Source organism: Melanerpes formicivorus, unplaced genomic scaffold (genome assembly GCF_026170545.1).
Source record: "Melanerpes formicivorus ecotype bairdi unplaced genomic scaffold, bMelFor1.0.p_v2 SCAF_2, whole genome shotgun sequence".
NCBI classification, from domain to species: Eukaryota; Metazoa; Chordata; class Aves; order Piciformes; family Picidae; genus Melanerpes; species Melanerpes formicivorus.
In genome coordinates, this window is record NW_027142354.1 from 13,441,883 (window position 1) to 13,467,007 (window position 25,125).

At 39.6% G+C, this 25,125-nt stretch overlaps 1 protein-coding gene across 2 annotated transcripts in view; it reads right to left on the reverse strand.

The window, feature by feature from the left end:
* Positions 1-25,125, reverse strand: part of TULP4 (TUB like protein 4) — a 137,868-nt gene that overhangs the window by 82,513 nt on the left and 30,230 nt on the right. For both annotated transcript variants that reach the window (XM_068151149.1, XM_068151139.1), the window contains exon 2: positions 22,702-25,006. In XM_068151149.1, coding sequence (XP_068007250.1) covers positions 22,702-22,953 — 252 coding nt within the window. In that variant the 5' untranslated portion in view covers positions 22,954-25,006. The remainder of the gene's footprint in view (positions 1-22,701; positions 25,007-25,125) is intronic.

A 25,125-nucleotide genomic window follows, 5' to 3' on the forward strand; every position in this document is an offset into this window, starting at 1 on the left:
AGTTCCTTGTGAAATAGCTTCTCAGCAATGAGAATGTCAGCTTCTAAGCAGCCTGTGTGCTGCTCAAAACGGGCACGGATGAATATCCTGCTTTCACGCACAGGCAGGCAATCATATTTATTTCATTTTTAAATAAATAAATGAAATATCTGTCCTTTCATCTTGATTAAAAATAGCATCCTATCACATGTTTCTGCTCAGGAGGGAACACTGGGAAATTGATAAATACTACATGCAGTTACTCTGGTGCCCCAATTCTGACAATCCGTGCTGCCTGGGCTGTGTCTGGTTTTTTACTATTTGCAAAATCTTCAAGGAAGGAGGGGATCACTTTTATGTGAACAAGGTGTGGGGAAACCTTTCCTTTTCAAAGGGAATTTTTCCACATGATATTTAAAAGGCAACCAGCAGCAGAATACAGCACCATTTGTTACCCTTTTAATCTGATATAGACATTCTCAATAAACTAACCCTTGAAACTGAAGTCCTGGCCACAAGGCCATTTGATTCATCAGGAATAAATGGAATGCTATGTATAAACCACTTCATCTGTTTTTCTGAAGAGGTCTGCCTGTGGCTGCCCTGGAAGTGGACACAGTGAATGCCATCAGCAAAAGCAATGAAAGTGTCCCAGGTGACAGCTTGAGAAGTAGAGCTTTGGAAAAGTAATTTATGGATCACAAGATTATTGCACAGGCCTGCTGCAAGCCTTATCTATCGCTCTTTCAGAGGCTTTATTTAAAGGGTCTACAGCATAAGAAACCCATACTGTACGCATTATACATAAATGACACCTCTTCACATGCAAACATTATAAATGCCTACAGCAATCAAAAAGAAAACATATTCCTAGTCACTAGTAACAGAACTGACCAAAGGCCATAGGGATTCGCGGTTGTATCTGGGTCCCAAAGGCAGCCCTTTCCACTAACATTAGGAAAATGAAAGGTCACGCAGTAAGACAGAAGAAATGGCAAATGTCTGATTTCTGTGACTTAATACTAGGTTTAGTATCTGTAAGCAATACCAAAGGCATCACTGAATGAAAATAAACATTACTAATGCCTTTAGCTCAGTATAGACTTAAACATAAATTGTGTTTACAGCAGTAAGACTGAAGTATGTACTTCAATGCTTCCATGGAATGTGGACCATAGTTGGCTCTTCATCTCATGTCCTCATCCATATTCAGTATTTCATACCACATACTGTGCTATTGGGACTCAGAGAAGTTCTGGAATCAATTCCTGAAGATGCTGAAAACACAACTGGACGCAGCACTGATCTGGTCCAGCTGACACTGCTTTGGGCACAAGGGTTGAACCAGAGATCTCCTTAAATCTTAATTATTCTGTGATTTTGTATAGTTATAGAGCTGTGTAAACTCAGGAGAACAAAGCTTTATCCCATCCATATACTGGTGTTAAGAGTGGAGGGGTTTTCCTTTTTCAGAAATAAAAGCCCATCTTTAGACACAATGAAAAGTACTATGACCACACTGTTCCATTATAAATATATACATAATTACATATTTCATGTTCATGCATACAAATACAAAGTGGTTTAATTTTGGCATGGTTAGCATTATTTGATAGGGTTTTTTTCACTGTTAAAAGATCCCACACATTTTAATATCAGAACTGCCATGCCTTCAATACCAACTACCCCAAGTGTATCTGGTTCTGTATCAATTCCAAAAATTAATTCCATTAATCCCTTACTCTTCCATATTAACAGATCTTAAGGATCAAATTCAGGAAGAAAGACAGTACATTTGCATACAAATGAGCAGCATTCTAATCTGGTAGCTTCATTCTCTGTCTCATCTGGATAATTCAGATGCTATTTTTATTTCTGCAGCAGATGATCTCTGTCTTTCAAATTGTGGTGGGTTGAAAATTCCCCCCAACATTAAATTTGCCAGACCAGGCCAGCTGGAAGGAAATGAAGCTGTATTTATAAGCAAACCTACAACCTATAATGAAATGCAATTAATATGTACAAAATATACAGTATTTACAATATTTACAGGTATATACAATTGATAAACAGCACAAGAACCCCCTGGCCAAAACCAGGGGAGCTGCTAATAGCTTCCCATTCCCTGCCCCCCCTTACCCCCTTGAACAGGACAGGACAGGACAAGTGAAAGCATGGAGAGATGTTAGACTTAGCCAAAACAAAGCAGCCAAGGTCAAGCAGAAGCCACTTAGGATCTCCCAGAGCAAGCAAGTGGAGAGGGATTAGAATTAGAATTAACCGGGTTGGAAAAGACCTTTGAGATCATCAAGTCCAACCTATCATCCAACACTATCTAATCAACTAAACCATGGCACCAAGTGCCTCACCCAGGCTCCTCTTAAACACCTCCAGTGATGGTGACTCCACCACCTCCCTGGGCAGCACATTCCAATGGACAATCACTCTTTCTGAGACTTCTTCCTAATATCCAACCTAAACCTCCCCTGGCACAGCCTGAGACTGTGTCCTCTTGTTCTGGTACTGGTTGCCTGCGAGAAGAGACCTACCCCCACCTGTCTACAACCTCCCTTCAGGTAGTTGTAGAGAGCAATAAGGTCACCCCTGAGTCTCCTCTTCTCCAGGCTAAGCAACCCCAGCTATTTAGTACTAAATTAATTTTGTCTTGGTGTAAAGGAAATAATCTGCAGAGTACATCTACATTCTTTCTCCAGATCACATAAGTCTGCTGACTTCTGTAGCTTTCAATCTGCCATTTTTATTTTAAAATTAGATTAATCAAACAATTTCTCTCATCTTTGGAAAAAAAAACCAAACAAAAAACAACAACCAGAGATGCTGATTGTTTGCTTCCTACTCAACTCCTTTAGGAGAACATTCAAAACCAAACCTCTGCAAATAGTGATAGTATTGAACACCACATAACAGGTCTTCCAAGAAAATTAAAATCATCTATTGTTAAAATAAGCCTATAAACCACAAACAGCTTGGTCTCCTAACCAAAATTCATTGCAACTCCAAGTCATCAAGGGGGAGGGAAAACCAAACCAACCCCCCCCAAAAACAAAAGGGGGGAAATTTATTTAAAAAAACCAAACAACTGAGCAGAGGCTTCCCAAGCCATGGAAAATGTGACTACTGAAAGAAAACTCAGATGAAAAACAAGCTCCTCTCCTCTAGTGAGCTAAAGAAAGTAAATCATTATAAATAGGTCGTAACGAAAATAGATTCTGCCTATAAAAAGAAACATCCAGTCAGCCATGATCCAATCTATTTACTCACTACTTGAAATTCCTGGAAGATATCTGCTGGAAAGGCAGGCCAGGCTCTGCTCCGATGGGAACACTACTTCTCAACATCACCAAATGGGAGAAGGGACAAAGATAAAGGAGGTCTTGCTGGTTATTTTCTTTCTCATTCTTTTTATTATGGAGGGAGCTTCTGCGTTGATTTCCTTTCTTCCTCTGCAAGTGTTGTCCTATGTAATTTTTTTTGCTGTACGTGAATGCTACCACAATCAGAGCAGACAGAGATAGCCTTCTACATGCTCTCCCATTGAGTCAAATATTAAACTACATGGTAATTGCTGTTAGACTTCCTAAGTGAAGTTCTTTCTGTAAACAGCTTCTGCTAATAAACATTCAGGTTAGAAAAGACCCCTGGGATCATCAAGTTCAACCATTGGCCCAACTCTACAAAGTTCACCCCTAAACCATATCCCCAAGCACCACATCCAGGGATGGTGATTCAACCATTTCCCTGGGCAGCCTACTCCAATGTCTGACTACTTCTTAAAATGAGTTATCTTAAAATTCCAGTCCTTTATATTTTAGTATCAATGGCATCACCATTTTAAATCAAGAACTGGTGCCAAAGGATTTATACATGAAGCCCTGTCAAATAATCCTGTTTGGATGGCAATTAATTTTGTACTTCTTTAAAAACATAATTCTTAGACAAAATCTAAATCTCACCCAAGAATACATTGCTAAGCATCACAGTGAGTCCTAAACACCAAATATCCACTCAGTGCTCCTAATAAGACCCCACCAAGGTTGTTTCTGAATATTATCTTCCCTAATAAGATAGTTTTAATCAACAGTGCAATCTCCATTTTACAGCTACATGAGATGGAGCCTCAAATTCACACTGTGGCCTGAAGTTTTCCTTCTGTCCTTTCTTAGCACTGAAACTTAATAATTTAAAATATTTATTTGGTCAGAAAGCTCATTTCAATATCTGAATGTTAATGTGTGGCCTTTCACTCTGCAGCCCAAATGTAGTACACAAGATTCAGCAGTGACCTTGGTCTGCCTACCAATGTTTGGCACTAACTAGCATCATTGAGCATTGTTGCTATTAGAAGCAGACATTACCTGCAAAAACATGCTGTTAATTTCAGAAAGTTCCATTAGTTAGAAGAGACTGAGCTGAAAAGTAAAATCACTGAACATCATTATTTCTCTTTTAACTCAAACCAGGACAGGAGGTCATCTGATCAAACTCCCTGCTCAAGCGAAGCCATGTAGAGCCTGTTGCCCAGGACCATGTAAAAGATGCTTCTGAGCAAGCGTTTTCAAGGATGGAAACTTCACAACCTCTCTGGGCAACTTCTGCCAGAGCTCAGACACCCTTAGGAGTGAGAAAGTTATTTTCTCATGCTCAGAGGGAACAACCCGCGTTTCAGTTTGTGCCCTGCGTCTGGTGCTGGGCACCATTCAGCTCTCTACTCAGAAAAAAAAGTAGAAAAAACAGACTTCACAGGCACTTAAGGGACAAAGAAACATTTGACATTTAAAAGAAAATGTAAGCAGCCATTTGCTCTGATTTGTAGGTACCTGTGTCCTGCACCTACTCTTTGCATATTAATACCTTCTCAGAGAAACATGCTCATTAAGTTGCACTATATCCATATATTTATTTTACTCTATTCAGCAATACAGATATTTAATAACTCCTCCACTAGAACTTTAAGAAATGTTCACCATTTTCCAGGTGGACAAATACTCCTGAATTAAGCTAGATGAAATCAGAGTAAAGTAGCCTTATCATGAAACCAAAGCGTGTTGTTCTTATGCCACCATATGCAGCGCATTCAAAGATGGGAAGACAGACACCTCCAGCAAGACCCACAAGTCCTTCCCTCAATTCATGAGATCTTTCTAAAAAAGGCAGTCACAGAAACTAGTTGCCAAAAAACAGATGCTTCACTACATCTGTATGAAGCAAGACTAGCAAAGTAATACGCATGTACTACCTGGCCATGAGAGGTGAATCAAGTATGCTTGCCTACATAAAGACATTTTCTTATGCTCACATTTTAAAGCAAATAAAAATTATCTTAATTCTCATAACAAAAGTATATGATGTGGACAATTGATTATTGACAACTTTAAATGCATAAGGGCTATAGATGCCAGAAAGAACAATCTCCCAACATTTCAAACACTGATTTCCATTAACTTTGCAGGTGAACAGCTGCTTTGAACTGGCAGCACAAAGAAAAAACTGCCAACCTTCTAGCCAACAGGCAAGTAACTTCTGGTTGGCTCCAAGTCTTGAAGTACAATTCTCCAAGGTGTGTAGGACGAGTTTCCTTTACACAAGCAAACTTCTTCATCGCAAAATTCAGACAGAAGTCAGGTCCCAGGGACACCTTACTCTGGAGAAAAGAGCAGGACTCACAACCTGCACCCTGCTCCTTTTGTGTGCAGAGTAGCCTCTGTTCCTTCATAAGCTTCCCTGTGGACCCTTCAGAGCATACACAAAGGTACAACTGTGCTAGCAGCTCTCCTGCCTGCTCACCCCTCATGTGAACTTCCTTCATGGTGAGTGGTTCAGAAAGATCATAGGAGCCTGGCTAGGGCTGAAAAGGAGGCTAGTGCTCCAGAGAGGATAGAGAGCATGAAGGATGTACACCTCAGAGGGAAACACATCTTGCAGAAAAACGTAAGAGTTAGGGCAAGCTTATTGCAAGGCATGGGAAGCTGCAGTCACAGTTAAGCGAGCTAGCAGCTCTCCATGGTAATCTTGTCAAACTAAGCTCCTTTTTTTCCCATGAGCAAACAGACCTCACTTCCAGGTCCCATCTGTACACACAGTGTGCCAGGTCTGCTAGTGTGATTTTGACAAACTGAATGACATCTATATATGTGCATGTTGAAGACAGCCACCCTTCATGCTGAAACAAGTAAATATGTGTTGGCATTCATCACCGTTGATCTGACAAAGATTACGTGGAACAAAGAAGTAGAAATTGCACTGCAAGTCCACGTCAGGTCTTCTATCCATCACCAGTTAAAATATCCCTCACCAAGCCTTCTTTCAAAGAAACACATCAACCTAACTATTACAAGTGGTAACTGCCATTACATTGGGTCACCATTTGCACCTGCATGGGAATGCAGAAGACAGGAAAACAGAAACCAGCCTTATGCCCCTTTATGGTTTCTCATTTCTATTATGTGTAGTTTTCTTCTCTTCCAGTCTCAAAATACATACAGAGCAACTTGAAAATATATTGAGAACAGGAGAAAAAAAAAAAAAAAAAGATGATTCAAACATATGAATAGATTAGATTCTATATGGACAGGCTAGCATTATTCAAAACAGGTAAGAAAATCAATACAAAGGGGTATCACTTAAGCCTATTAAATCGCAAGAAGGGCAACGAGGCTGGTGAGAGGCCTTGAGCACAAGCCCTACAAGGAGAGGCTGAGGGAGCTGGGGTTGTTTAGCCTGGAGGAGGCTCAGGGGAGACCTCTTTGCCCTCTACAACTACCTGAAGGGTGGTTGTAGCCAGGAGGGGGGTGGTCTCTTCTCCCAGGCAACCTGCACCAGAACAAGGGGACACAGTCTCAAGCTACACCAGGGGAAGTTTAGGCTCAAGGTGAGGAGAAAGTTCTTCACCGAGCGAGTCATTCACCATTGGAATGGGCTGCCCAGGGAGGTGGTGGAGTCACCATGTGTTCAAGAGGGGACTGGACATGGCACTTGGTGCCATGGTCTTGTCATGAGGTCTGTGGTGACAGGTTGGACTTGATGATCTTTGAGGTCTCTTCCAACCTTGGTGATACTGTGATACAAGTGTCATGCAGTAACAACTGTTACTGCCTTTTCCACTGTAGAAAGTAAAGGTCATCTTAAAAAATTGAAAGGATGGCTGTTCAAACAACAAAAGAATGTAATTTTCCCACATAACTCATAGGTAAATAATAGGGGCTAACGTTTTACACAGATGTAAAAAGCAGTTAGGCAAATTCACAGAAGAAAGCTGCATGGACACAAAGTCCATGCACCAGGTTCAGGGAGCTCCTGAGCTGCAGGTTTTTGAGCGTGGAGGTCTCCGGACTCTCAGGAGAGTCTTGAGCGGTGCTTAAAAGCTTTCTAATATGCCAGCTACAGGTCGCTATCACAGAGAGGACAGCTAGCCCAGGACATCTGCTCCAATACTCTCTGGATGCTCTTAATCACTATAGACAAATCCCTTATCATGTAAAACTTCGTGCTGCCCTGTTTCAAACTGGCGACATACAGCTACAAATTAATTACACAGATTACCAGTGCCAGCATTAACCTTTCCTCTGTCTCTGTACCTCTGGTAAAATCTGTTCTGTATTTGTTTTTTCACTCTTTTTCTCTAAAGGTCAACATTTGAAGTTTTAACTCTTTTTCTTTTTTTCCTCTTCACACCAGAAAGTTCAACTGTATAACTAAGTGACAATCCTGATCCTGACAAGGGACATTTTAAGAACATTGAGCAGTTTATTTATAAGCAAGCTACTACGACAACACAGGCAGCTTCACATACATCTGTTTCTACAATGCATTTCAGCACAAAGACTCACCAGAATAAATGCCTCAAAATCACAATTTTAACGAACACCTGAAGACCCTGCAGGACTCCTTAAATTGTTTCACCACCAGAAAGTCCAGGCAGAAATCTCTGGCCCAAATAAATCTATCACTAAGCAATGGGAATTAAACTGGCACAACAAAAAGTAGGACTGAGCCATTTCAGAAATATAGATGGGGTTTGAAGCTGATGTAATTACAGGGAAGAGTCAGATGAGTAAGACAACACTAAGCTCCAGCCAAGGCTGAAGAGTTTAATCTCAAAATGAAATAGGAAACTGCTAGGAATACAGGAAAAACAGAATTCAAGTGTGACAAAGACAAATAAAATTGGTTTTTGTTAAAAAAATGACTCCATTTTCAAATGGCAGCTTCTCAGAAAGCTCTGAAGACTGGAGTGTGTTTTATCACCACCAAAAATCCAGTTCCACAGTAATAGTTTCCATTAGTCTCACAACATCCCAAGGATGATCAGGAACTGAAAATGCTAAATAACAGCATATGTATGAGGGTGTAAAACTACTCCTTTCATCACAGTCCTTCTACCTGCACTCCTGCACACATGGCCATAGCACCCGTCTGTAAGTCTATTCAAAGATACAATGATGAGGATGAGGCTTTGCATGGGTATGAGGAGTTTGGATTTACAAAGGAAACTACTGTGTCCAAGAGAGCTTCGACGGAGCACCTTTTTGCACATCCACTCTGACTGGTATCTTTGATTATTCTCCAGAACAGTCAGCTCCCCACCAACACAGCAAGAGATTCAAAATCTCTTCATGAATGAAGGAAAAAAAGGGCAAAATATGCTAACAATATTATAAGAATATTTTTAATGTAAAAGGACCTGACTGAAAGAGGCAAGGGAGGGAGGGAAGAAGAGAAAACTACAGGAATGTTACTGGAGGAAAAGCAGCAGTAGAAATAAAGATATACTTTTTTAATTACTATTTATTTGTTCATGCCATTTAAACAAATACCTAAGTGGGCCAGAAACCAACCACAGATTGCCAGAAGGCATAATAAAAGAGCAGCATAATGTTCAGAGTGTTGTTTTTTTGAAATTTAGAGCTGGGAGTATGGGTGGACCCTACCCAAGAATACCAAGTCACATGATACAGTTTTCTTCTGCCCTCAATAATTTAACCCGTGTGGGGCCAGACAAAGAATCGCAGCTACATTACAAACACAGAAGCAGTGCAGACTTAATTTAAATGATCTTATAGCAAGCAGGGTCCATTTGTGAAGAAACTGTCTATTAAAAAGAATGAAATAGAATAAACCAGGTTGGAAGAGACCTTCAAGATCACCACATCCAATCTATCAACTAATCCAACCCACCTAATCAACTAACCCATGGCACCAAGCACCCTATCAAGTCTCCTCCTAAACACCTCCAGTGATGGTGACTCCATCACCTCCTTGGGCAGCCCATTCCAATGGGCAATCACTCTCTCTGTGTAGAACTTCTTCCTAACCTCCAGCCTAAACCTCCCCTGGCACAGCCTGAGACTGTGTCCTCTTGTTCTGGTGCTGGTTGCCTGGGAGAAGAGACCAACCTCTGCCTGTCTACAACCTCCCTTAAGGTAGTTGTAGAGTCACCCCTGAGTCTCCTCCAGGCTAAGCAATCCCAGCTCCCTCAGCCTCTCCTCACAGGGCTAGTGTTCCAAGCCCCTCACCAACTTTGTTGCCCTAAAAAGGGGATGTTTTAGATAAGCCTTTGTAGTTGGTCTCCACTTGGCTATAGCATTCTTATGGCTACAAAGGTGTCATCTTGTGAAACACAGTAAGCACCCAGGCCAATGAAATCCCAAAACCTCAAAAGGATACATCTTCTTACAATTCCTAGACCGTTTTTGTATTTGGGTGTTCGGTACTTAACGGGTGGATGAAGGGTTCTGATACTGTGATTCCAAAAGGAACTACACTTGTGTTTCAGAAAAGCACCCTTATGGCTCGTATCAGCATTGCTGTCTATTTCCTTGCAGCTGGTCATTCATAGGCAGCTTGAAATGGTTGGGCAAAACCACACTGGAGCCTGTGGACCATGTGTGAGCAAGGTACTCTGCCCAGTCCAGATCAAACCCAGGCTCAGGATGCTGCATTGCACTGTGACTCCCACCCCTGCGTAACAACTTGCATTTTTATGTACCATTTCAGCATACACTTCTTTTCTTGCCCTCATCTAACCACCTTTACTCAAGACTTGCTGATTTGGACTGAGCTATTTTTGGATCCCATCTCTTTGCTCTTCTATCTGCTAAGCATGTTTTTCCCATTCCTTTGAGTAGATGGAAACTAATCCCTTTGTGGGTGGTTGACAAGAGGTCTGTTGGGTTTGTCCTTGTGCCTGATTTTGTATTTATTTTTGATCTTGCCTGGTTATGTGTTTTATTTGGCACTTTTATGTAGAGAGCTGGTTTCAGCGATTTGTATTTGTTTTAATTCAGGCCACAGAGGCCTCACAACAGGCAACTTAGTAAACAGGTTAAAGCACATAAGAATGACATTCAAACAGATTCACACCACACATGGGCAAAACCACAGTTGTTGCAATAAAGCATTCAGTGATAAATGAATTAAAGGTCCCAGACAAGAGGTAAACATCCAAAGGCACCATTATCTAATGCCTTTCATCTGAAAGGACCCTGGAGCACTTGATCATACAGCTTTATTTATAAAAGGGATATCATAAAATAGATTTATATTCTAAGAAGCCCAGAATGCTATTTGTACTACAGTTTGTCATACACTTCTAAGTTTTAACAGCTTTTTGATGTCAGATAGTTTGGCATCTCTGTGACAGAGAGATCCTGCCTTAGTCTTTTCTGCTCTGTAGCTTAACTCTCACTGCTGAGATCCTTCACTGACAAAAGCCCTGCAAAGTGGGGGATGAAATGAAGAGCTTCTGCTACAACTCAACTTTAGGAATAGTCTTTCTTCAATGGCAGATCACCTCCAGCTACCTGCAGTACAGACTGCTACTACTATAGACATGCAGTGGCTCTTGTAGGTGTTTAAGGCCTAACAATTTAACAGGGTGGGTGGTAATGACTCAAAGAAGGGCAGCCAAATGTCATTCCCCAGCATGGCTGTGACAGCATCTGGGCTCTAAATCTGTATCATCTTCAGTAATGCATGGTAATAAGCATATTCTACAGCTGCTGCTCAGGTAAATTCCACCTGAGGGTCAAATACTACTTGCTGGAACATGTTACCTATTTCTTTTTATTGCTTCTAGAAGGCACATGACTGTAGTGCTCCACAAAGTACAGTCATGTGGCAAAGGAGGAGCCAGAGCACACAATTTTCTCTTAACGTTTGAGTAAGGTATCAGCTCATCTGAGTAGAAAGGCTGAGCATTATTGGTCTAGATACACTGCACTCCTCATTGCTACTTGTGAGAAATGTAGTATAAAAAGCCAGGCTGATTCCCTGGAAGGACACCCACTGCTTCTAGTGACAATGACAAAGAAGTGACAGGAACTTTCAAAACAGCATCCAGAGTTATTAGCTTGCTAATAACCACCCAAAATTTCATACAAATTGGTGAGCAGCCTTCCGTCAAAAAATTGTGTTTGTTGTGATTGGTTGTCAAAAAATTTTCAACTGACAAAAGCCCTCCAAAAAAAGCCTCTTATTTTAGACTGCTATTGGCTTACAGAAATGAAAAATTGTGCCTTCAATTTCATTTCAAATATTTTCAAGGCTTCCCCTCCCTACTTATCCCAAGATGCGAATGAAGAAAACAGTAGACTACTTCAAGCAGAACTGCAAAGACAAAGAGGAAGGAGCAAAATGGCTTTTGAAATTTGAGTTTTATGTAGAAAATGTCAAATACTTTCTATTTGAAAAAAACCACCAAACCCATGACAAATAGAAAGCTGTCATTATCACCAGACTAGATTAATATTTTACATGATCTAACATACTCCACTTTCTAAAGCCTCTTCTACAGTTCACATACCTTCCTTAAGGCATTCTATGGACGTCTGCCTCATACTTGCTATATAAAGCATTTATCATGCAGCCTTAAGCATGATATATTTAACAGTAGCAACTGTTTACTCAAATTTTCTCCCCAGGTCTATTCAAAACACACCTCTGTTGACACTCAAAATAAAAAGTTAACACTGCAAAGGTAGTACAGTAAAAAGATAACATGTTTTTGTTGCTTTCCTTACCAAAGGAATAGCTTTACTCATAAACACAATGGTTCATTCCATTATACCCACTTAAACCCTCTGCAGATGCCATGTTGGTCAGATGCTATAGGAGACCTAACTTACATTAACCAACAAAACCTTGACTACTGGTGAGGATTAAGAGCTCAACTTCATTTTTCAGACTGCGGTGGTGAGGGCACAGTCAGTTTGCTGATAAGTAAGTCTGTATTTCTCAAGCAATTCTGCAGCTAATTGACAATACAAAACTACACTGCACGTACTACCTGACTTTCCTCTGGCTTTCACGCCTACCCAAGGGAGTCACACTACCATGTTTCAGATTTAGTTAAATGACTGTGATTCTCAGTCTTAATAATCACTGCAGCCTATAAGTACATCGCAGAATGTTTTTAGAATGCTTTAAAAGTCAAACTCAACAAGACAAGCTAGATCTAATGATATCGCCAACAACATTGAACTCAATTATTATAACCTCCCAATAAGAGAAATCATGTTATGTATCCTCTGAGCACCATTTGTATCATTACAATTGCTCTAAAGCTCAGAGCAGGTGATTTCTAACCTGACAAAACAACTGAGTGACAATAAGCTGTATGTAAAACACAACTAGCAATCCCCTTGCTCTGACTGCTATACACCTGAACTCCTGATTTCTGAAGCTGCTATACTGTCATCAATGAATCCCTCAAGATTAGCTAGATACACAGCAAAAACCCACTACACTGGTGCCCGCATGCTGTGAGGCCAGATATTACTCACGATCAAACCCTGAAGATGAGTCATGAAAATGTATTTTAAAACTGGCTTGTGAAATTGGAAACCCAGAAGAATATCAAGATTACACCGACAAAAGCAAATGCTTTTTGAGACCAAGAAATGTTAGCGACCTATACAGAATTATAGTCTCTGAGCATTTCATGAAAACTAATTAATTCATCTTTACAGCTCCAAAGATAGTAAAATGCTTACTGCCGTTACTCAGAAAATGAGAAATACATTTTGGCTATGTGAAAAGTATTCACTTGCTCAAACATCAGACTTCACTTTTCTTCATGCCCTTCACTGCATACTTACTGATTTCCAAAACGAGTAACATAGAGCTTGTTCAGGCAAGTTCCCCTCATCCACAGGCACTGTATCTGAACCAAATGGAAAAGAATTCCAAGGAGCCGATAAATAAATAAGTGTATTCAGGCAATGGAAAAACAAATCATAACATGTATGCACTAATGCAAAGAAATGAGCTGATGTGGTAAATCAACTGCGGGTATTGCTGACATTTTTTTAACTATTGAGAGCTTAAGCACAGTATCACCAAGGTTACAGTATCACAGTATCACCAAGGTTGGAAGAGACCTCAAAGATCATCAAGTCCAACCTGTCACCACAGACCTCATGACTAGACCTTGGCACCAAGTGCCACGTCCAATCCCCACTTGAACACCTCCAGGGATGGTGACTTCACCACCTCCCTGGGCAGCCCATTCCAATGACGAGCCTTTCTCTCTGATACACAGTGGCTATCTGACAAACTGCTTCAACTTCACAACAGAAATAGGAAAATCCTACATGTTGCTCCTGACACCCACCATCAATCCACAAAACTATGATCAGGACCAATATCTACTACCTGCATTTAACTAACAGCTATTAAAGTTGTCACCACTGGTTTGGATCACTCACTACAGAGGATAAAGGTATTTTGACCACTTCTGATAGCTGTTTATGAATCAAAGGAAATTCAGGATTTCAGAAGCATATAGGTCCAAACCCTGAGTTCCCTAATTAGTAAAAGGACTACTAAGTCTCAAGAAACCATTGAGATTATTATTCTCAAAACAGTAAGAATTCTGGAAATGCAATGAAATTTAAATGAAACACATAGATGGCATTCCATGGGAAAATGGCAATTCCTACTCTTGACATCTGTGATCAACAGGATGTCTTGCAGGCAAAAGTAGACCCGAGAAGACAACATACATGAGAAAGTGTTTATCTTATGCACCAATAAACATAATGGATGCTAACAGCTCTCTCTGTACAGTAAAGCCATCTCCGCCTGTAACTGTAACATCAAATGTTCTTGTTTCATACACTTTATTCAGTATTAGTGCCATCTAAATCATGAAGTATATGCCTAACTCAAGATATTAACAGAACAAGTGACAGGTACTCTAAAACTGCAACCTTTCTTAGCCACTTAGTCCTCTTTGAAGGATACTTTGAAGACACGTTATTTCCAGGAACCATATTTTGAGCGTCCAGTCCTTACAATAAACACAACCTCCTCTACAGCAACACCGTTTATTAATTAACCAGGCATTTAATGTTATCACTTCTGTACAGCAGCAGAAAGCAAAGCTTCATTGTATGCCCCCAGAATGCTTCTGAACTGAGGAGCAAGACATCTGTACATTACCAGCCTCCACAAGTATTTCATAGGACCAAAGGAAAGAGTAGGGAATAAGATCCCTTTTCCTTATGGTATTCCTAACATAAAAGCCTGCTTGTACCCTTCTTAAACTAAGATCTATAGTATGTAATTAACACTCCTTTTACCAACAGCAGAGCATCAGAAAGCTGACCCCTTTTCCCAAAACAGCCTTCTGGGGATATCTTCACATGTACATCTAATGATAAGGTCATTCCTCAAGAATGGTCCTCATTACCTCAGCTGGAAATTACAATTGTCTCTATTTTTAGTATTTTGCAATGGAATGATCAAGCCTATTTAAGACTACTTCCTATCTTTCCTTTTTTTTTTTCACTGATATAATTATCTTTTATTTCTGTACCTTAATGATCTTGATTAATTCCTTTTGGTGGAACCAGTTTTTCTGTGAAACTCAAACTTCCTCTAGCTCTTCTCAGATTAAAGGCTTTAGAGCTTTCTCTTCCCTGTGTGGAAGAACCTTCCGTCTTTCTCTTTTTTACATCTTACTCAGATGACTGATTTCCTCTTCAACAGGATGAAACCCTCCCCCTTTCTCAAATTCTCCAACATCTCCAGTGTTCTGATCAAACTTAAAACCAGCACTTCTTTTTGAAAATCCACAGGTTTGCCCAATTAAACTTCATTTTTATTATTTCCTGCAACATCTTGTTATATAAGCAGATTACTTCTCTTTAAAGAAGTTAATGCAAAAAGAATACTAAAAACACCCTCAGAAGTTCACACATGTTCATAAAAGATTGCTATCAGAGTAGAGATGCTGGTTGCCCAAGGACAAGTGCCCATAAAATTTCTTTTGTCTGTCCTATTACATTCTAGCTACACTTGACAAGCAATTACTTGGTGCTCTATGCTCAATTATATTGTGAAATGTTTATGGTTTGTAATGGGTATCTTATCTGTAATTCCATTAATTCCTCTGGGAACTGTTTAAACCAAAGCAGTGTCCTTAATTATAGTGGCTCAGAAATGCTATCATAAAACCCGATTTCTCCACTATTCAGATGTTCAGAATGTATGTCTGCATATACAAGGCCTTCGGAATTACCTTATGCAGAAGGTGCTCACGTTCCAAGCTTAGGTATCAACTGTCAGTAGTAGGCTCACCTATTCACTGAATTTCCTCATCACAAACTTGTGCTACAGAATGCACATTTCTTTTCCTTAGACACCCAAATTATCATGCTGAACAACTGCTTCTCTCCAGAGCAATAGAATGTCTTCATTCTAAATCAAAAGGCAAGAAATGACCCTTGGGCATATCATTATCTTAAAATATGCATGTTGTTATCTCTCAATAATTCAGCATGAATAAAAGCTTAGGGCTCACTTCTAATAAAGGTGAGCTTGATTCCACTTCAAACTTTTTTGAGTAGGATTATCTAACAATAACACTGTAGCATGTTGAAGCATAGTAAAATTTAAAACTGAATTGATGACCTGCTTATTTATGTCTAAAACCTGACAACACTGTTCTCATCTCATATATTCCTTTTCTCTCCCCAGCTTTGAGGGATGGGTTTCTAGATGCTTATTAAAATAGAACAGAAAAACTGTAATTTAAAATTTTCCTGAGCAGATGACCTATCCTTTGCAGGAAACACACTGTGTACTCAAGACCTACAAAACAACTTTCAAGAAGTACATCAGTGCAGCCCTACCAACTCTCATTACTCAGCTACAGTTGCAGCAATATTGGATGGTTTACTTCAAAGCCATATGACCATGTAAGAACAAACATAATCCTGAACCTCAGTAAGCGAAGAGTAGATTGAACAGCCAACCTCCCCTGAACTTGATGAGGTCACAGAGAGGTTGGGATTCTGAGGTAATTGAGAAAGATGGACAGACAGACAGCTTCTATGTCTTAGAAGTACAAGCTGAGTGTGGCTGGAGAAAAACAGTATCACAAGATAAAAGACACACTGAAAGTGTTCACAATTCTTAAGAGTGAACAAACTAGGCAGTTCACCACATACTGGTACAGTTTAAGCCATACTTTGGGGGTTGCAGACTGGTGGAGGGCGCAGAAATGGAAAGCAGCAGGATTGCTATTTGTTACTTAACAAAAGAAGATCAATCATCTTCCATTTATTTTCTTTGCCAATTCTGCTAAGAGAAGGCTATGAAAGCCACTTTCTGCATACCACAGCACATATTTAAACATCATTCAGGATTGGTAATAAAAAGACTAACAAAGTGTTAAAATGTATTTTGTTTCTTTTAATACTCGTTCTAAGAAATTAAAGCACCCATGCACCCAGACAAATCACAGAGCAGACAGTTCAAAAAAGGATAATAAGGAACCTGCATGAAATCCCAATGTATTTGTCCCTTCTGATACTGTCAGAAAAGCTTGGCAATACTATTCACAATACAAACTTAACAGACCCAGACCTCTTCTCCCACAAGCCACTTCCCACAGAAGCATTAATTCTGCCTCTCTCTGCAGCACTATTTTTTTGTAGCCATGATAGTTTCAGGACAGAGGAAGGGCATGATTTATAGACAGATTTACAGCTAGCAGGCTTTCAGAAACACTAGTCCTTCTTCACAACCTTGTATGCCTCAAAGCTCATCTGTTTTTTCCAATTGTACTAGCCTGCTTTAACAAAAAGATGGTATTTCTGTCAACAAACCTTGTCCTGTCTTGTGTGTGCAGCGACAGAAAAGCGAGAAGATCTGCAGTAGCACTGCAGTTTATTTCAGCGTGTGTCTTGTACCACTGAGGCTTCTCTTGCCAAAAGGCATCATTATAGGATTGCTCTACCTCAAGATTTCTTTAATGTTCACTAGCAACAACTGCTCCAGCCATGTCTGAAGGCAATGATTGACACAAGGTACCCATGCTGTCAGGATTCACAGGCTGACTCGGTTTTTTCTGTCCAGGAGCCGCAACAAAAATAACATTTAAGGTTCAAATGCAAGTTACAATTAAAACAAGGTTGGTGTTCTGGTGTGGTTTTGTGTGTGTCTGGGGTTTTTTCTTTGTATTTTTTGTTTAGTTTTTCTTAATTAAAAAAAAAAAAAAACAATCAACCAACCAACCATTTTCTGTGTTTTTTGTCTATATTCTTAACACTGACACTATAAACCAAGAAAAACTAGCAAAAATGGTTCATAGAATCATAGAATCAGTCAGGGTTGGAAGGGACCACAAGGATCATCTCATTCCAAACCCCCTGCCATGGGCAGGGACACCCCACACTACATCAGGCTGGCCAGAGCCTCATCCAGCCTGGTCTTAAACACCTCCAGGGACGGGGCTTCAACCACCTCCCTGGGCAACCCATTCCAGGATTCTTTGGGTTTGTATAGAAAATAAATGTAAAAAAATCAATAGACTTCTAGAAAGAATCTCCTCTGCCAGAATTCCTCAGAACTTCCATATACAAGCCGAAAAAGGTGGACAGAATAAAGAAGTTTCTTTTTAAAACAGGATAAACAACTTGTAACCTCCTTCCACTCCAAAACAAAATAAAACCAAGAACTGTGCAGAGATTTCCATTAACCAATGCACTGTGATAAGCAATATTTATTAAATATTTTTAAAGGACAGCATTGCTTTGAAAAGCTGTAACTAAAAATAATTCACTTGACAGTTCAGCTGAGATATGTTTACATCCCTATCTACTCCTAAATTCTGTGCTAAACAAAACAGTCATTTTTGCAGCTGCAGTCATGCACTTAGGACACTCAACTTCAAATGTAAATAAATGAGCAATTTACTTTATGTTTACAGTAGAAACTGCTATACAGACTCAATAATCTATTCAGCATGTATTCTTGCACTACTTTTTAATGGTACAGTCCATCAATTCACATACTAAATCTTATTAAAAATATTGAAGACGTCTTCTTAATTAGCACAGGGAAAGTAAACACCCGAAAAACATTTCTTTAAACTCTAATATTTTAAGAAATATTAAGTGCCATAGAAACTGTTACCATCTTAATACATTAGACAGAACAGAACCCATAGTAAAAGAAAATACCCACAGTAGCACCACCAAAGCAGGTTGATTGTTAGGCATCCTTTAAGCCTACCACTGGAAAGACCATCCCTGTAAGGTTAACTGAAGGGTAAGTTTGGGCATTTTTTTCTAACTGTCTTTCACAGTTATCTTGAAAATCTTTCCCAGAAAACTCAGGATGGACCAGACACTGAAAGCCAGGGTCTCTGTGGTATTATAAAAAAAAATAGTCAGCCTGGCATGCTTCAGAGCCTACTAGACACACTAGGTAAAATCCTGACCTTGCTGAAGTTGCTAGATATTTTTCATTTAATCCCTAATTTATCACAGAATTAATAAGAGAGTCATAAAAGGAACATGCTCAATTATTTTTCTGACACTGCTTCCCAGCACAGCCCAGGAAAGTCAAGTTCAGTCAAAATCAAAGACTTCTAAGTATCTTCTTAATTTCTGCACAGCTTTGCATTTACACGTGCTGGGATGGAGAAGGTATTTTAGGCCACTGCACCTCTGCTCCCTGGCTGCTAATTCATACATTGTGGTACAAAGGCACATCATCTCCCTGCCTTCTAACCTTTCTCCTGGACTTAAGAAACCCAGTGAAGGCCAGCCTCTTACAGTTTGTTTTTTTTCAGACCAAGGAAAACACTCCAAAACCAACTAAACCTTGTGTCTGTGCAGTCGTTCACATCTGCTCCATCCACTACCCACCCCCACAGAGACACCTCCTGCCCCACGGTCAGAGGTGCATGGCGTTCCTACAATGTGTGAAACATGTCACTGCGGCACAATTGATGCCTTTTTCAATTTCCTTTTTCATTGATACACACATTTCCTTTCTTTTTGCATCGAAGTTGCTTCTCCCTTTGGTATGTGCCCATTTAATTTCAATTTTTAGAATGCTAAGCCTTACTTACATCAATGAGAGTCAGGACTGTAGGTGCAGTTTTAAAGTTGGAAAAAAAAAAAAGATCTATCACAAACTGTAGTATTTTCACTTCTTGTCACAGAATAAATGGGATATGCCTGTTTTAATCCCTGTAGTTATCCTTAGAAACTACCAAAAAAAAGAGCAGCCACTTCCTAGTTGTAAGCTCTAAAAATCAACCCTGAAGCAATTGCAAAACCACTGGTATGGTTCCCTCTACAAAGCATTTCATTTCCAATTGTTGTTCAATGCAATGAGTCCTACAAGTCCACTACTATAATATGTGTGTCATTCATTTCTGGGGATTCTTCTTCCTTATTTGTTTTGATATGCTGCAGGCATGCTGTTCCAGTCAAAAAAGGAGCTGTGTGCCAAAAGAAGGTTTCAGTGAATGTCTTCAGCAATCATAAAAACTTATCAAAAATACATTGCTAGCATCCACCTTCATGACCCACTTAAAAACAGTCTCACGTTCTTGCCAAAAGCACAGAACTGCTGCATTATCTTTTCCAGATTTTCACCCTGAAACTGAAACTGTACTGCTCTACCCACAGCACATTGCTAATTGCACCTCAAAATGAAACATTTAGCTTCTGTATTGTCACTCTTCCGTTCTGTTCATTACAACATTCCACACTTTATAGTTGATGCATGCTACTATTAAAGCAGCAATGTATGTCAGAAAAGCAATAAACTTACTCATAGCTGTATCTGAGAGAAAAATATGTGGAGGCATAAATTATCATTTGTGGGAACAATACAGTACAGCACACTCCTAGAACTGGTCAGTGAAACACATAGTCTTAAAGTTTTATATCCCTTTGGGCATGTTTTGTATGCCAAACATAGCTTTAGTCAAGACACATATACCATATACTTGCAAAATTAGCATTTTCCATGGTGTAAGTGCACTTCTCTAAGTGCTACACAGAAGAAACAAGGTTGTTGTATGCTTCTTTTTTAATGTGAGAATAGGGGGGGAAATCTACTACTACTTATGTAATACTAACAATCAGCAGTGGTGTTCAACATCATCTCTTTTAAAGCATCTTTCAGCTGCCAAATTTAGAAGAAAGGTCATTTCTAAAGAAAACTGTTTGTTGTCTATTCAAGTAGATGCATTTAACAACTAACAAATCCTGTATTCATTTAATTTGTACTAAAATCAGCAGGATTCTCCTACAAAAGGATTGCATTCAATAAATCTGCTGGAGCAATTTGTAACTCATCATCTTCTAAGGAAGAACTTTCGTGTACATCAATTCTCAAATAAAACAGGCCAATCTGATAGCAGCCCTGGACTCAGTACACAGAAAGCCAGCTGCACTGAAGTTACTTCACTTCTTCCTTCAGTACAACCCCACCAGATCCATGTTTTAGTGCCATACACATAAATTAATTGGCAGTCGTTATTCTGGTCATTTACACATTTTCTGCTATCAGGAAGATTATTTAGAGAAACACAACTCTTCATTAACGACAAGCTGACCCAGCAGATTTTAAGCACCAAAATAAATAAATAAGTAAATAAAAATCCAACCAGAACATTTTCCTTTCATCCGAGACAATCACTGTTACGTGAAAGGACAAACAAAACAGCACAGCTCAATTCACACAGTAATGATGCTGTAACCTAGAAAGAGTCTAGTTGCCAACTCTATAAACCAAACAAAACTAGCCAAAACCAAGGGGCAGTGTGAACATCAGCATCTTCTCCACTTCACTGGCACACCTTTAAATCTCAGCTTCTATTTCCAAAAGATTTTGCATTCCCATAAACAGCACTTCCACCACTGTTTCCAAGACACAAATTATGCAAAATGAGAAAAGCAGTTGCCCAGGTTTACAGAAAAGTTAGAGCAAAAAGCATGAGAAAATGAAAAGTGATCCCTGCCTAACATACATTTCAAAAACAAAATGCAATTCTCACCTGAAAAATATACTGGCAACTAGGGATGGTTCAAAACAAAATGCTGGATTCAAACATCACTCTTACCTTTGGGAAAAGGTGGCTGTCATTATTTGAATGAATCTGACACAAATCCATACACCAATGTGTCTCTTGTCTCAAAGTCTATATAATTTGCATATAGACAAAGCAATTAAGACTAAACAGTTATCCCATGCCCTCTTTTTTCCTTAAAAAATAAAAAGCCTATTATTAATGTTAACACAAGAATAAAAACCACCAACCTCTAAATTTTTGGCACAGCCTATGCCACAAAAAGGCAACTCCTATTAGAGTGTGACAAGCAGGTAGCACAAAAGACAAGAAAAAAAACACATTGTATCTTTGTTTTTCATTTCAGTATGTAAAATGTCATCTCACCCACTAACCTAAAACCAAAGGTTTCATTTGGACAGATTCATTTCAAAAAGCACGTCCAAACAGCCTAACTAAAAAGCAGAAACAAAGCCCTCACACCTGCCCATGGACACTCTGTATGCTACCAGGCATTATCTGCACTTTCCATGCAGCACTGCAGCTGAAACACAGCTTCTACCAACAGATTTATCCTTTTCAGAAAAACAAACAAAACCCCCAAGTTTTTGCATCACTATAGTCAATAGACAATACCCTGCACTCTGAAGTTGACAGCAATTTACTGCAAGGTATCTTGGTTTTTTCCCCGAAGTCCTACTTGCCCCTTTTTCTAACAGAACTGTAACTTTTTCTAGAGATGACAGCTATCCCCACTCGCAGTTTGCAGCTTCTGGAAAACTGGCAGACTTCATCGGAGCTTCTCTCCCATTCCCCTGCCTCTCCATTAGCCTTTACAGCCAGGCTTTAATACGGTGTAAAAGCAGTCAGCTATTACAACTTTAAACTTCTCTAACACGCCTTTATCAAATTTGCCTGGAAACTGAGAGGCACTGGGAATGAAGAAAATAAACCAAACCAAAACTGGACCCTTTTCCAGAGAATCTCCCCTCCATCAGCCGAATAGAATAGAACAGAACAGAACAGAATAGAATAGAATAGACGAGATGAGACGAGACCTTCAAGATCATCGTATCCAGCCTACCATCCAACACCACCTAATCAACTAAACCATGCAACCAAGCAACCTATCAAGTCTCCTCCTGAACACCCCCAGTGATGGTGACTCCACCACCTCCCCAGGCAGCCCATTGCAATGGGCAATCACTCTCTCTGTGTAAAACTTCCTCCTAACCTCCAGTACAAGAAAGACTTCAGCATACCCCAATCACATCTCTTTTAGTCTTGAGCCTCCTTCTACTGCTGTCCAATTTCAAGCATAAATAATGTAACAAAACCCCATACAGCTTCAGTTTCCTTTGAAGTATAACACACACTCTGCTTACCTCACTATTGTGGCCCCTCAAATTGAAGTTGATTCTCTGAGGGGTGTTGCGGTCCCTCCTGCAATGGCTGGAAGTAAAAGTGACGCCTACAACTCCTCTGCCATTGCCTGTCGCCAACCAGCCTTCCTCATAGTACCGCCTCCTGCAAACAGGTTTCTCCTTCTCACTTTTGGGGACTCTCCCTTTCCAGGAGAGGCAGAGGATGTTGGAATCGCTGCAAAGAACAGGCCCATGTTCCACTGCTGCATACATGCTTTTTTTAAAGATTATTCTTTTTTTTTTGACATAAGAAAGTAGTATGTCTAGTGCACAAAATTTAAATCAAAAAGAATTGGTTTTTTTATTGATAAGACTGACCTGGGATAGATCATTGAAAGAGGGGAGGATGGGGTCAGTGTTTATAAATATCCACCAAATGCATAGTGAAAAATTCCTCTATAAAAGATGATGGCAGTTGGCTAAGAAAAAGTAACGCTTAAAAAAAAAATTCAGGTTCATTTTTGTTTGCTTTTGAGTCTGTAGAGTGAGGGTGCACTTATCCTTTGGAGAAACAGCTACTTCAGAGAGGCGCTCGAGAAATGGTTAAGTCATCTTTTTGCTCAACTTGATATAATCTTTATACAGCCTGAGATTCCAGTTTAGCGTAATGCAATTCCAGAGACAAAGAGTTGCAAATGTGTAGGTTTCAAGTAACTTAAGGCTTTTTAGATTTCCTCCAGTCAAATTCTCTTCAAAAGTTCGGTTGCAGAAATTTAAACACGCGCACATACATATATAAGTATATATATGACATTCATCTTTTCCAAGCTGCCCTCTGGCATATCTTTTCCGTCTGATGTATTTCTGCTGCTAAAGCTCAGAGATTGCATAAAGGGAAAAAAAGGCACACAAACCGTGCGAAACAACAGACCCGAACTTGTGCAGGCACTGGTGTGCCAGGCCAGCTGGGAAATCCCTCCTGGTACTGAACTGCTCGTTGGACTCAAAGGATTTTTTTCAGTCCAAAGCCAATCCAATTTTCATTGCAGCACTTACTTTTTCCACCAGAGACCCAACACAGCCTGAACTGTTTATCACGCTATCTTGCCTGCTTTCCCACTTTTTGCTGCCACACACGAATGAAAAAGAAACTCCCTCTTCATTTATAGCAGAATCAAAAGCGCTCTAAAGCTTATAGCTTTCAAAGCAGGTAAGCTTGCCTCAGGTGAACCATGAAGTTCTCTCTCCTCTGAAACAGGCTAAAATGTCAAGCTGTTTTTCCTTTACTTCTCCTTCTTTTTTTCTGCTACAAGGAATCACAGACTTTTCATCCTACTGTAAAAAACAAACGCCAGAATAAAGCACATCAAGTAAGCACTCTTTCAAAATCTTCTAAAATTCAAAGAAGGAAGAAATATAATCAACTAAGAAAGAGAAGCAGCATTAAAAATCTGACTTCCTGGGTTCGCTATTTCTCTGGGTATTTTTCTTGCTTGTTTGACCAGATCTTTCCTTCTTGATGCTTGTCTACAGCACCGATTCATAGTTCCAGACACAACATTTGCAGCTGTACAAGAAGGAAACATATGAAGTATTCCAATTGTTTTATTTGAATAACATTTATGAGCTCGATTAATTAGTAGTTATACCACACTAAGTGAAAAGAGGAAAAAGAGGGAGAAAGAAATGCGAGTTCGACGACCTGGTTAACTCAGGAAGGATCATGAGGTTTCCTCAGTTCAATGCCCAGACTTGTCCCATAGTTCCTCAACGCATTTACTTCCAGTCATCATTATTCATCATATGGTCACAATTTATTAGTCCATTCACAATCTATTAAGCCCAAAGCAAAATGTGCCAAAGACCATACATTATTCCTCTGCAATAACAAAATCAGTTTCCTCTACCCTCTGAATTCCTCCATTTCCCTCGCAGCTACTGATTTATATTGTAGAGGTATTTTATTAGGCTTTTTCTGTGCAGAAAGTGTTTTTTCTTCCTCTTCTTGCAACTTTTTTTCACCTGTGAAGACCATGTGGAAAGTTGAACATTAGTGGCAGGTGTCTTTCCATGGGTTATTGATTTCTGTGCTGTAAAGGTGCTCCATTTGGTTCTCAAATTAATTTTCATCAATTGCAAAGATCTCAGGAATAAGCAAGAGCAAGTCTATGTGATGACAAAAACATGTGCGTTCTCATGGACATGCAGTGCACACACCAGATCACTCAATCTGGTACTCAGAGCTGCATCTGCTTTTTCAGTTTAGCTGTGGTAATCTTGTAAGACGCCTGTCACAGGAGTTTGAAATCCCAGGATTCTTCCAACTCTGCAAGACAAAGTAAACACACACCAAAAAAAAGAAAAAGAGAAGTGAATAAATCCACAATACAAAGATATAAAGATCACTGTTACAGTAACCAAAGCACTATGATTAAGTATTTCATA